The 13,825-nt window shown below is 39.3% G+C and overlaps 1 protein-coding gene across 1 annotated transcript in view; it reads left to right on the plus strand.

Moving 5' to 3' along the window:
• ATP6V1H (ATPase H+ transporting V1 subunit H) overlaps positions 1-13,825 on the plus strand; it is a 46,503-nt gene that overhangs the window by 9,894 nt on the left and 22,784 nt on the right. Inside the window, exons 4-8 of the mRNA XM_074146176.1 lie at positions 354-443; positions 5,641-5,754; positions 9,263-9,367; positions 10,453-10,497; positions 13,261-13,358. Of these exons, the coding sequence (XP_074002277.1) occupies positions 354-443; positions 5,641-5,754; positions 9,263-9,367; positions 10,453-10,497; positions 13,261-13,358 (452 nt within the window). The remainder of the gene's footprint in view (positions 1-353; positions 444-5,640; positions 5,755-9,262; positions 9,368-10,452; positions 10,498-13,260; positions 13,359-13,825) is intronic.

A 13,825-nucleotide genomic window follows, 5' to 3' on the forward strand; every position in this document is an offset into this window, starting at 1 on the left:
AATTTGTTGGTGTTTTGTCAATTTGCTTGCTGATTCTCCTCACTACCATAAAAAGAGACTTTTCTAATCAGTCTTTCAACAAAGCACCTTGCAGACTTTCACTAGTGAGTACTTGTTATTTCTTTTGAAAGCCATAAAACAATTTGTAAAGAGCTAACGACCCATGTGACAGAAAATTTTCTTTGTCGTGTAATGCCAAATGTATTCATCTCTTATTGCAATTGAATAAGATGTTGGGATGTTCAGTGCTTATGTAAGACTTAACTGTGAATTAATGAGGTCCTGTTTTATATTATCAAAAGGAATGAAGATAATTTCTAATATTAATTTTAATGTCTTTCTTATTTTTCTAGTGTGCTAAAACATTTATAAACTTGATGACTCATATCTCCAAGGAACAGACGGTTCAGTACATTCTGACTATGGTTGATGATATGCTGCAAGTAGGTCAATAACCTATCTTATTTTTAAGTCTTTAAATGCATGCTTGAATGTTAGCCCTTAGCCTAATTCAGGTCTCTTCAGGTGTTTGTCATACTGTATTAAAAATATTCTTTTAAATTTTCAGATCTTGTCTTCAGAAGCTAAATGTTAAGATTAAAGTTGTATGGGTAACTTAGTCTTGTGTAAATATGTTCATATTCTGGAAATAAAACATACCTGTATGACTGACTGTTGGCTCTCAACCATGTTTGATGCAAAACTTAGATGTTAAGGGATGATTTGTGACCTCTGCCCTTTCCTGGATAGGATATGACTTCTAACTTGAAGTTGCTGAAGCTTTTCCTGGAAAGGTGTTTGGCCACCCTCAGCGAGAAGGTGTAGTTTGTGCAGCTTCAGGTATCCAACATAAGTTAGACTGTTTAGGACAGCATGTCCTGAAATTCTCCGTGGTTTATTTATAAAACAGGAACTTTTGATTCAATGAAATGTGTATCTCTTTGTAGCTATGGGATACAGTGACTTATAAGAGTAGGCTATTAAATTTGGTATCTGGACTGCTGTGCTGACCTGGGTAAGTCAAGAGGAGTCTTAATCAGAGATCCTGCTTTTGCATTTCACAGAATCACAGAATATTTTTGGTTGGATGGGACCTTTGAGATAATCGAGTCCAACCAACAACAACAAAAAAAACCAAACCAAAACCCAAAAAAACCCCCCAAAAACCAAACAAACCAAAAAAACCCAAAAAACCAAAACCAAAAAAAAAGCCACCCCAAAAAATCCCAGAACACCAAACACCAAAACCAAAACAAACACCCACAACCACACCCCACACAACCCACAAACAGACACAAACCAACAATCTTGGGCACTAGAGCATGCCCTGAAGTGCCATGTCTACATGTTTCTTAAATACCTCCAGGGATGGCGACTCCACCACCTCCCTGGGCAGGCTGTTCCAGTGCCTGACCACTCTCTCAGTAAAGTCATTCTTCCTGATATCTAATCTAAACCTCCCCTGCCGCAACTTCAGACCATTTCCTCTGGTCCTGTCATTATTCCCTTGGGAGAAGAGGCCAACACCCACCTCTCTGCACCTTCCTTTCAGGTAGTTGTAGAGGGCAATGAGGTCTCCCCTCAGCCTCCTCTTCTCCAAACTAAACATGCCCAGTTCCCTCAGCCTCTCCTCTTATGACTTGTTCTCTAGACCCCTCACCAGCTTGGTGGCTCTCCTCTGGGCATGTTCCAGCACTTCAGTGTCCTTCCTGTAGTGAGGGGCTACACTTCACTCTAATAGACTAAGAGAAAGTAGGCTTCTTCACTCTACCAGGCTAAGAGAAAGTGGTTGAAGTAATGATTTAACAAGATGAGTTGAGTTGTGCAAGTTTTTCTCCTGGTGTTCACATAGAATGTCTGGCTGTTTGACAGTTTCTCTTCTGCTGTTTTATGTTATATTTAATACAAGGTTACAGTGAAATGTGGTGATAACTTAACCACTTAGGCCATTGCTGTAGGAGGTGAACCATGTGAGTTCTCCTTTCAGCAATACATATAAGATGGGGATTAGGTGTTCTTTCAGGCACCTGTCTGCACATTAGAGCCCTGAGTGAGTGCCCTGACTGCTAGAATAATGCTGATGGTGGCAGTTTATTCATGCCCATCTGCAGCTTTGTCACTTTTTGACCCTTTCCTCTCTTCTTTAGATGTACTTTTCTTCAAGTGTGACCCAAATATCAAGAAGAGATGACAGAAGGGAGCCTCAGTGTCATGCCTTGATTAGGACACTGAATTGGGAGTACCTTGATTTGCTTTATGCGTTTGATGACAAACTTTGTCTTAGCGTGTGAGAACTCTGTTTATTATGGCTACTTTTGTGAGGAATGCATCCATGGCCACAGAAATAATCGCTTCATTTGCCCTTCTTTGGAACTTTTTGTGAGTGTTAGTACGTCTTGTTTTGCTTGTGACATTTGCCCATAGCCTATAGCTACAGTATGCGATAGCTGATCCTGTGCTGTGGAATTAGTGCCACACAGGTAAAGGCTTTCACTGGCCCACTCTCGAACAATTGCATTAGTTCTAGGTGGTCATGGAAAGTAGTTTTGGGTAATCTCTTATTTGCCATATTAGTTCTGTCATATGTGTCTTGATAAACATGTTTTCTTGACTTTATGGTTGTGCACTGACGTTTCTGTATTTAGGGCCTTGCCCTGCCACAGAAGTGGCATATGCGGAATTCTTAATGTTAAACATAATGACTTTAAGTTGTCCAGGCTTTATAGTGATACAGGAGAACAGAGATGTCAGTGCACAGTATATATTTCTTTTTGTTTGAAATTGGATGCCTTTTCACTTTAAAAATTCTGCTGCAGCGTCTGAAAGGCTGCGCTGCTCTGTGTGACTTCATTATCCAGGGGTGTCTTGTGTGCAGGTGTCTGCCTGGGATCATCCCAGGGCTACCTAACTCTCCATGCAAGGCTGAAACAAGACTTCTGTTTTCTTTTGGTTGTGTTCAGAGGGTAGAATATGCTGTCAGTCATGTCTTAGGAACCCTTGGTTGTACATTTTCAAGGTGTAAGATTCTTTCCAGAAAGCGGCATATTGGCCATTGACTCCATGACTGTGAGTTTAGTGCAGGGTCTCTGCAGACTGCGCGAGCAGAAGAATCCTCAACAGTGGATATGAAGTCTCCTGTGTTTGCCCAAGTAGTCTTAATTCAGTACGTGCAAAGATTTGAAGTGACAAATTGCTCAAAGATTGAACAGTTGCCTCTCATGGTGGCACTGACTCTTTCAGTAAAATTGTTTTGAGGAAGGATGGTCACTGCGGTTTCATAAGACAAATAGTAGTTGAAAGCTACCTTTGATAGCTGAAACTTGAGAAGTTATTGTAGGTAACATTATCCAGCTTTTGTCTGTGTTTTTAATGACTATCTGTGGTTCTTCCATTACATTTCTGTGCTTTTCTTGGGAGGCTGTAAATATCGTATCAGCTGTGTTTCGAGCACACCAAAAGCCTACCTGGGTGTTTAGGATTATTCCAGCAGTACTACTTATGGGTTTGATCATCGTTCTAAGAAAGATTTCTTTTGGAGGCTGTCAGAAGTGAAATTAATATGGCGACTGCCTTAGAAGAATATCTGCTGTAAATATCTCAGAAAGAAACTGTACTGTTTATTTCTGAGTGTTAACATGCTGGAATCCCTGAGGAAGTATTTCCTATTCTATTCATATGATAAATACTTGGAACAGTTTCTCTGGATTAGTGACCCTGTCACACTGCACGGTCTGTTACTTGTGAAATCTTTAAGACCCTGCACTGTAGTTGGTGCTGGTAGCAGTACCACCCAAGTCAGCTTCATTATGCTTCTTCAGAAATGACAGATGCTAAATTATTCAAGTGTTGACATGAGAGCTTCAGGATTTCCATTTTATCAGTGTAGTCAGTAGCTGCCTAGGAAGGTGCAGCACTACGTATTTCAGGGCCGAAGGCAGTTTTCCACTCCTTCCCTGCACCTTAACAGCAAGCCAGATTAGTTTTCTGATTAACAGCACGTTGAAGTTGTTTCAGCTTTTCTGCTTCCAGACCTGTCTGTCTCCTCCTTACTTATGTTGTAAACTGAACTCACTGATCTAGTTATTGTTGATCTTTTTAGCTAGACTGTGTAGCGTATGTGTTGATGCTAACAGTGATTTATTTGATCGAACTGCCACTTTCTTTCAAACTAGCCCTCACAGAGTGGAGGCTCTCCAACAAGGCACTGTGTTACACAGATCTTATTCTTTTTTTACTTATTTCATAGTTTGAACAGCAAATTTTGAGAGGATTTTTGAGTGCTTTTGGACACATGCCATATAGAACATTAATCATTGTAAGGGTTATGACTGTCAGATAACTAGTGACACCTGACCTTCCCCAGTCAGTGATGAGGACAGCAATCTCCAGCCAATGTGGTGCAGTAACATTGGTCCTTTCAGTGAAGGGTTGGTTCCAACTCTGATGCTCGGTAAGACGCCAGTGTTTGGATCATGGATACATACAGGTTATTTTGTGCGTAACGGATTACATTCCAGCAAGCAGGCTTGCCTAGCTGATTCTTTGTCTGTAAAATTACTAATAGGGTGCTGAATTGATGGAGGAAAGCCCTTCAGCCAGGGGAGTTTGAAAATTAAATTCATTGGGTAGTGGAGGCTGAGATACTATTCTCATGTGAGTTTCAGTGTTTCAAATGGTTTTACCTTCCTTGATAGGAGTTGTATACTTTGTTGTAATAGCTTGACTTCAATGGGAGACTTCTTTTTAGAATGAAAGCTTACTATTCACCAGGCTAGAAATTATATGGAAATGCTGGGGAAAAGCAAGAATCCAGGTATTTGATTTTTCTGGAAGACTGTCTATATTGTAGGCTATTAGGAAATAGCAGAGCTCCTCTTTCTCCTTGAGGTTTGCATGGCCTTTTCTCTGGTCTGCTTTAAGGAGAACCATAATAGCTGCTTTTCACGGTGGTTATTAGGTGAAATGCTTGAAGAAACTGTGCGTGGCACTTGTTCAGGTACTTGTGGTCTCTTGTTCAGCCTAGAAGCCATGGAGAACAGACTTCTGGTGACTGTGTCCTCTCTGAGGTATGCAGGTTGCCTGAGATAACAGCTCAACCAGTTGTAGCCTCATCTGGGAGAGAAGAGCTCTCTCCTCATTGAGAGGAATGAAGAGACAGGACTAGTTTACATCTCTGAAGTTTCACTTGTAGCACACGCAGCCACGTTGAACAACAGGCTTTTGTGTGGAAGTAGCAATATGTGGAAAACTTTGTATGGACTTCATTCAAGCATAATTGATTGGGTGAGGAGTGGTGTTCCTCTGGGAAATGGCAGTATTTAGCTAGTCTCTCGTTTCTCTCATTTTGCTTGCTTCATCAAAAGGATATACCCAGTTTTACTCAAGCAGATGTTGGACTACTGAGATATAACTAGGGTTTCAAAGTTTGCTTCCTCCTGGCCCAAATTTCTAGCCTTAATGTTGGAATGCTGAAATGAACTGTATCCACAAGTAACTGTCAAAATGAAAAATTTCCATGGGCTGTTACGGTGTCAGGACACACTCTGATAATGTATGCCAGCATAATGAGGAGTAAATACCTACTTTATGTTGAATGCTTTTACAAGTCTCTGATCTTTTCCTTTCTCCCAATATTTACAGGAAAATCACCAGCGTGTTTGTATCTTCTTTGATTATGCAAAACGTGGTAAAAACACTGCGTGGTCCTATTTTCTGCCGATGTTGAATCGACAAGATCTTTTCACTGTTCATATGGTAAGTTTTAAATGAACCGGTCTCTGAAGTTGGTAGAGAAAAATGCCAGTTTTGTTTTCCTTTAGAAGAATTTGGAGTTTGAAGCTAAACTACTGCCCGGACTGGAAAGTTTTCCTCTTGCAGTCTGAGTCATTCTTAATACAAGCTTCACTTGACCACATTTTAGATAGAAAAGTTACATTGTTTATTGGCATTGTTTTTTCTGGAGATTTGAGCAGGTTTTAAAGGCTCAGAAAAGCAAGGATTTTAGAATTATTTAAGCACAGTAAGACATGACTAGAAAAATAACTTTTGTCACAACTGCCATGCTGTACAAATATTAGAATTTAAATTCTCATACTGTGAAAGAGAAATAGATTTACCTTGATGAACCTTATTCTCTCCTGCTCAAACTACTATAATGCTACTTGAAATCTGCTTAAAATGGTTTGTAAGCATACTGGGGAAGAAATAATTTCTGCTGTTGTGGTGGGTTGACCCTGGCTGACAGGAAAGGAGGTTGTAGAGAGGCGGGGGTCGGTCTCTTCTCCCAAGTCACATGCGATAGGACAAGAGGAAATGGCCTCAAATTGCACCAAGGGAAGTTTAGATTGGATATTATGGAAAATTTTTACACTGCAACGGTTATTAAGCATTGGAACGGGCTGCCCAGGGAAGTGGTTGAGTCCCTGTCCCTGGAGGTATTTAAAAGACGGGTTGACATAGTGCTTGGACATATGGTTTAGTGATGGTTTTTGTCAGTGTTAGGTTGATGATTGGACTAGATGATCTGAAAGGTCCTTTCCAACAGAGGCAATTCTGTGATTCTATGAAAGCCCCCACCCAGTTGCTTGCACAGTCCCCCACAGCGGGACTGGGGAGAGAATTGGGAAGCCAGAAGCGAGAAAACTCATGGGTTGAGATAAAGACAGTTTAGTAAGTGAAGGGGGGAAAAAAGGGAGGAGGGTAGGAACCCAAAATAAATCCACCAAAAAGAAGTGATGCAAAAGCAATCACACAACACTAGTAGACCGATGCCTAGCCAGTATATCTCTTTGGTCAAGCTGTCCTGGCTGTGTCCCTCTCAGCCTCTTGGCCCCCCCTGCCCCCTCCTGCCTACTCACTGCAAGTGTAGAGTCAGAAACAGAGAAGTCCTTGATGTTGTGTGAGCGTGGCTCAGCAACAGCTAAACCATTGGTGTGTTATCAGCACTGGGTTTTGGTCACCAGTCTAAACCACAGCATCATATGGGCTGCTATGAAGAAAATTAAATCTATTCCAGCCAAACCTAGTATGACTACTTGCATTGTATGGTATCTGCTGTGCTTCGAGCCACTGAGTGCTGCTGGTGTATGTGGAGTAACTTTTCTGGAATTTTTAATATTCTTCTGTCATCTGTGGTGAGAACCAGCCGTTTCATCTCAGCAATTTTTTTTTTCCTTGTGGGAGGAAAAATACGTTTGTATTACTGTAAATTCCTAATGGAGACCATAGTTTCTACCAATAAAACTTGTATTATGGCTTGAAAAGGGAGAAAAGTGCATGGCTACGAATTGTTCTTCACTGCATATGTTTATGCTGGCATGGTGTGGTAGAATCAAATCCGGACTGCGTTATGCCGTGGTGGCAGTACTGGTACAAGGAATTTCAGGCAAGTCGTGCTGTTTACCCTTAGGTGTGGCCAGTGGGACTGTGTGTGTGGCTGTGCTGTGACCTGGATAGTCACCTGGCCTGTTTTCAAGAAAAATGTCAGGCTTGATTGTAGTGTGTGTGGTGTGGTTTTTTTTTTTTTTTTAAATTTGACTGATTAATTGCAGGGCTGTGGAATCAGGTTTTACTTGGTGTGGGTGATGGAGGAGGCTGTTGGGGGATTTTTGGTTGGGGTGTGTGTGGTTTTCTGTAAAATCGCAGTCTAAGCAAACTTGGACAGTATTGACTTGTCAAGTGTTTAGGCAAAGTGTAATTTTTCGACCCTTGCAGTGCAGATGAATTAGTCTCCTTGGAATGGTGGCTTTCAAAGGTATAGTATGGAAATTTCTATGTGCAGTATTTCTCTGCTCACAGATGTGTTATTTGGATATTGTTTTCTTTAGGTACTGCAAAAATACACAACTTTACAAGTCACAGAGAACCTCATGTGACACAAATCCACTTTAAAACACTGTTTGCTCCCTTATTATGCCTTTTTAATACTCTTTGTGCATACATTTTTTTTTCTTTAAAGCACATGAATGTTTTCAAAACTAAGTTTTAGGTTTGTGGTGGTTTTGTAGTGTTGGGTTTTTTTCTTCCTTCCTATACACACTGGGAGACTTTATGCAGATGCAGTGATGTGGCATCAAGACAGATAAAAAAACTTGTCCCCTGTGTCCAGGCTTAAATTCTTCTTGCCATGGTCTCTCATTCAGGGGTCAGACAGCAGTTTTAACTCAAGAGCACGGTAAACTAGAGATCTAATACCTCATGATTTAAAGCTGAAGGGATTTTTATAGGATTACTTGGCTGCATTCAGAAGTGCATTTGATGCATTTCAGTGTGGAGATTGTTGTCCCAGGCTCTTGTAATCCCTCTAGAAATCAGTGGTGGTAGTGCTGCACATCTGAATGCAGTGTAGCGGAAAGATGTCTGGAATAGTCTCCTTGCCGCATCACAGAGCTGTACGCAGGGAAACGAACCCCTCCTTCAGTAGTTTCTTGGTTAGACTGCCTCTTTATATATAAAATGACTCAAATCTTCTTGAAAATAAGCTGCAGGCTGCAATGCAGTTACTTCAAACGTTATTTGGAAAGGCTGACACAGAAATATGGTCTGCTATACCTGGTCTAGTGGGAGGTGTCCCTGCCCATGGCAAGGGGGGGTTGGAACTCGTTGATCTTTAGGTCCCTTCCAACCCAAACCATTCTATGATTCTATGAAATATACTCGTTATGTATGTTCTTGTGCCATGGGCATCATGAAAGTTCTTTAGCCGACTACGTTTTTACTCCTCAACTTCATTCTTAAATTCTACCTTTTCTTTCGGTTTTCTGGTCTTCTTTTTCTGGGTTTCTCCCTTCTTGAAGGTGACTTGCTTCAGTTTAAGTACAAAAAAACTTTAATACTTTGCAGTCATTTGTGTTGGCATATGCCATAGTTGCTTAAATAAGTAAGCCTGCTCATGTATGTGTTAGGCCATTAAGTGTCTTACTGTTGATGGGTTTCTGACTGAAATGGTGTCCTACAGCAGTAGCCCATTGATAGCTCCCCTCCATTCCCTTCCAAGTTCTTCGTTGGTGCCTTGTGAGCTTCATCAGCTACAGGTGTCTGATAGCAGTATGAAAATACACCAGTTCCGAGGAAGTAGAAGTAGCAGAATGCTGAAGAAAAAATTACTGGGCATGAGGACTCCCCTACATAAAAACCAGGCAGATTTCTGTAAGGTGCCATCTTCTACCTCAACTTGGTTTCTAGAGCTTGCAGGACTTCACACTGAATTCTGAAATTCTGAATGCTGCATTTGAAAAATATGTTTATTGCATTCTTTTTTCAGGCAGCAAGAATTATTGCCAAACTGGCTGCCTGGGGGAGGGAACTTATGGAAGGCAGTGATTTGAATTACTATTTCAACTGGATTAAAACTCAGCTCAGTTCACAGGTAAAAAGCTATTTCTGTTTAAACATTACACTAATTTTGGAAACTTTTTTTCAAGAATATGAATGTACAGATGTGGAAAAGAGGTATGTTTTAATTTTAAAAAAGAAAACTAAAATTTTACTTTCTCATTTTTAAAACTAAATATCCTTTATTCAAACACAGTTTTTAACTTAATATTTCATGTTTTCTGTTCTAGTCCTTGAAATGTAAATTAAACAAAAAATAAGGCTTTTTGCCTTTTCTGTTGGTTAACATTGTTTTTTCTTCTGGACACTGAGAAAACATGCGATGACAGTTTTTGTCTCCTTGGATTGTTCTGTTTCTCAGAGCTTTTTGCTGGGAAGAAAAATCACATGGCAGCAGGAAGTGGATATCAAAACTTTTTTCCAGGTTACCGTAATACAATGTATTTATTTTTAGTCAAGTCTCTTCAAATTAAATAAATCCTGACTTATTTGGACATTTTTTTTATGGCATTAGCTCAGTATGATGTGCTTACTGCTGGCTTGTCTGTGAAAGATGAATCATTCTCCTTTGTATTCATTTTTGGAGATTTTCCCTTCAATCCTTATCAAAACCCAGTGATTTCTTATTCTCTAAGGTAGAGTTGCAGCAAAAGTGGATTCTGGAGAGCAAAGAATCATTCAGTAGGTTTATTAACGGTATATTTTTCATAGTTTTCCAAACTGGGTTTATTAAAAAGGGATTTTATTTTTTTTTCTTTGAAAGAAGAGTCTTGAAGTTGTAATTTCCTTCAGAAAGATTCAAGAGAACAGTTTTCAAATTCTAAGATGAAGCTGAATATGTCTTGAGTAAATACACACTTAAAATAAATAAATAAATAAAATTAAATCTTGATTTACCAGGATCAGCTCCAAGCATATTCTTCTAGACATGATGGTATGTGTGTGAAATAACTACAATATATTATTAGAATATATTGACCAGGAAAAGATTCTAATAGATTCTTGATATTTTCTTTTTATGACTAGAGAGATTGGAGAATTGAAAGAAACTTGGTAACAACTGTTCTGTAAGGGTGAAGGACAACTCTGATTTGAGACTCTTTTTTTTGTTTCCCCTAGAAACTACGTGGCTCTGTGGAAGCAGGAGCAGTCTCCACAAGCGATGTGAGTATATCTTTGAAATCGGTCAATTTGCTGGTTTGGGCTTGTGATACCCACTCCTTGGATTGAGGTGCAGAGCCGTACTGGTGTCAGTAATAGAAAGTACTTGGAATCAGAACTGTACGACAACAGAGGGCCAGGTGATGGCGCCAAGAAACAAAAGTATTTTTAAAAGACTGATTTCACAGAAAATCCTGACAGTGGAAGTACGTATTTTACAAATTGGTTTTGGTCAAAACTGTAGATGTATCTAGCATTCTCTTTGTTAAAACTTGAAAAAACTGTATGCAATTAATTTAATACTTGAACAACGCTCTCTGTTTAGCACTGAACTTGGCTTTGTAGAAGAAACCCGAGATTGCCCCTCAGTCTCTGTAGCATGAAATTACAAGAGTAAGCTGTAAGCTTTTCATATTTGAATAGCTTGAATTCAGGGGAAAATGGATTGTCCTATTTGCATCAGTATTTACTTATGCTGAATTTCATGTCCCTATAACGGCTGTTGAGCTTGGAGATGAACTGTGGCAGTGCAGCAAACACAAGGGATCATCATAACTGGATTTTCTGTTTTGTTGTGGCACAATGGGGTGGTTTATCATAGCTTTTGAATGTGGAGTAGAATTCAATTTGATCTTTTGTTCCTTTTGCAACCTGAAAGTGTTTACAGTTTTTCAGAAGACTTAAATATGAATCTGGATTTCTTTTTTTTTTTTTTTCTTCTAAATGTAGTCATGGCTTTAGAGAAAAGCCTCTGAATTACCACCTGACTGGGGTTTAAAATAGAAAAGTTGGAAGACAGCTATGCGTGACCATGGATAGGGGGTAAAATTACAGACTGAGCATAGAAGTTGAAGTATTTCAGTGTTCCTTGTGCAGTTCTGTGTGCTATACTGTTAGGTTTTGTCAGGCTGACAGCCCTCGGTCATATAGCTGTAAAAAAGTAAATAGTTTACAGCACTCAACACAACTTGTTATGGAGCTGTGAGCTCTTTTAACTTGCTTAGAAATCTTTGTTGTACTGTAGCACCGCGTGGATGTACCACCAAACCGCTGCAGGGTCTCAAAGCAGCTGAACTGATAGTGCAGATATGTGCTAGGATAATTAAGTTGGGTAAGCATTGCCTTGACTTTGTTAGTGTTCTGATTTCAGATCCAGCTTGTGCAGGATTTCCAAGCAGGTCCGGACTAATTTATTTCAGAGTAAATTAGAGAGGCAGTTGTAGCATTTTACACAGGAAATGAGGGCTGGGAGCTATTATGAAATTTCAATTATAATAGTGTTGGAAGAGAATACTTTTATGACAGACTCTTTTTAAAAAGAAAGCTCCAAGTTCGGTAGTACACAAGTTGGTGATGCAGATAAATGAATATGTTATTTGGGGAGGGAGGGCTGTCTGTGTGTTTATAGCTGTTTTATTTGCATGGTGTGTGAGAGCGAATACCTACCCAGGGAAATGAATGTTCTGTATGATGTTTTGGGCCTGGATGTTCAGACTCAGTTTTTACATAAAGGTCTTAATCTCTGAGAGACACAGAATGAATTAATCTTTATTTTAAATTCTGTTTATTGTCTTTTCTCTTTTCTCTTCATGTGGGATTGCCTAACGTCTTTATTACGTGTTTGAAAGGTTTGACCTTGTATTATGTGAGTGACCTACCATAAGACTTTCAAGACACTTAATAAAGAAAGGCTTATAGGAAAAAAAAACCCCAACATTTTATTAGCAGCATATCTGAGTATTACTGAAGATAATACCAATAGTTGAACAAGGAGAGAAAAAAATGCCACTTTTGTTGTACTTTGGAATTTTTCTGTTGCTGTAGTGGGAGTGATGATGTGTTGACCAAACCCCATTTTTGAGCTGCAGCCCATCATATGTGTTACTGCACAGAAAATATGTACTTTTAGAGATGAAAACCTGTTTAATGATTCTGGTTTTGTGACTCATAGGGGAGTCTGAATGAAAATAGAATTCAGTGGTGCATTTTTCAGCGTTTTCTTGATGGGAAACTTTTAGTCTTACTATTCTTTTCTTAGCACAGTATGCTGTGCTGAGCTTTTAATGAAAGGAAGAAAAAAAAATAAAAATGCAGAGCTAAACTTTGAGGATGGTTTTGCATACTTATTTTTCTAATGGTAATTTTTTTGTATAAATATACATCTCATTATGATAAGCATGGTACTTACTGTGTGGCACATGCATAGGAAAATACAATTGTAATGACACCACTGCTGTTTTGAGCTGGAAAATGGGAGTAGGAAGACCCTGAGCTCAAGATTCCTTTTTCTATGATGACCACAAGCGAACTTCTTCAAGCTTGGTAACCGGTTTGCTGGTTTATTTCCCAAAGTTTACTCAATGGAATAACAACTGACTCTGTGGATGGCAGGGCTCTGGCAGTATAATCAAACAGAAGGCAGCCTGCGTTCATAGATGCTGAAAGTTGGCATGTTCAAATGGGCTATAGAAATCTGTTATGGTAATGTAAAATGGTATTACTTGCATAATGCTTTCCTATTCAGAACTCTTCTCCATTTATAATTTGCTTCTCACCTTTTCTTGTGAGGTGTGTTTTTTTTTTTTTTTTTTTTTTTTAAATAGAGGGATGTAAGGCATTATAAGAGCAAGCCTGTTTAACCTGGAAGTCATGCTGAAGAAATGTGTGTTGAAGTATGCCTATAAAGCCCGGTTTGTAAAACTGAACTTCCGTACTTAACTACCTAACTCTTCTTGTAAGAAGTGATGTGTTCTTCTTTTTGCCCAGAGTTCCCAGTATGTACAATGTGTTGCTGGATGTCTGCAGCTGATGCTCAGGGTCAATGAATATCGCTTTGCGTGGGTAGAAGCAGATGGAGTAAATTGGTGAGCATTTATTTCAATTTATATGGATATACTTGCACTTACAATAGCACGTTCCCCACTGACCTGTTTTGGAATAGAACTCTCTTGCAAAAGACAGCTGCTCAATTTGAGTGCAAAACCTATTTGTTTTTAAATATTAACGCAGTCAAATAGACAAATGAAACTTGCAGATATAAGTACCAATGTTGAGGCTTTAATGCTACTTTACTCTTCATGAGGAACTGCTTAAATAAGTATCCAAAGGGGAATACAGCCATTTGTCTTCAGGTGAAGATGCTCTGGTTTTTATTTAATAGATCAAGGACTAAAAAAATGAGTTTCTGCTAATATTCCTTGTCTTTCAGCTTGGAGTTGTTCAGTCTGAAAATATCAGTGAAAGGAGAAGCATGTTCTAGAGCTAAGCTCAATTTTTCTTTTTTCTACATATGACTTCAAGTATGTCATTCTTTTATCCAGCTTCTCTTCGT

This window comes from Numenius arquata, chromosome 4 (genome assembly GCF_964106895.1).
Source record: "Numenius arquata chromosome 4, bNumArq3.hap1.1, whole genome shotgun sequence".
NCBI lineage: Eukaryota > Metazoa > Chordata > Aves > Charadriiformes > Scolopacidae > Numenius > Numenius arquata.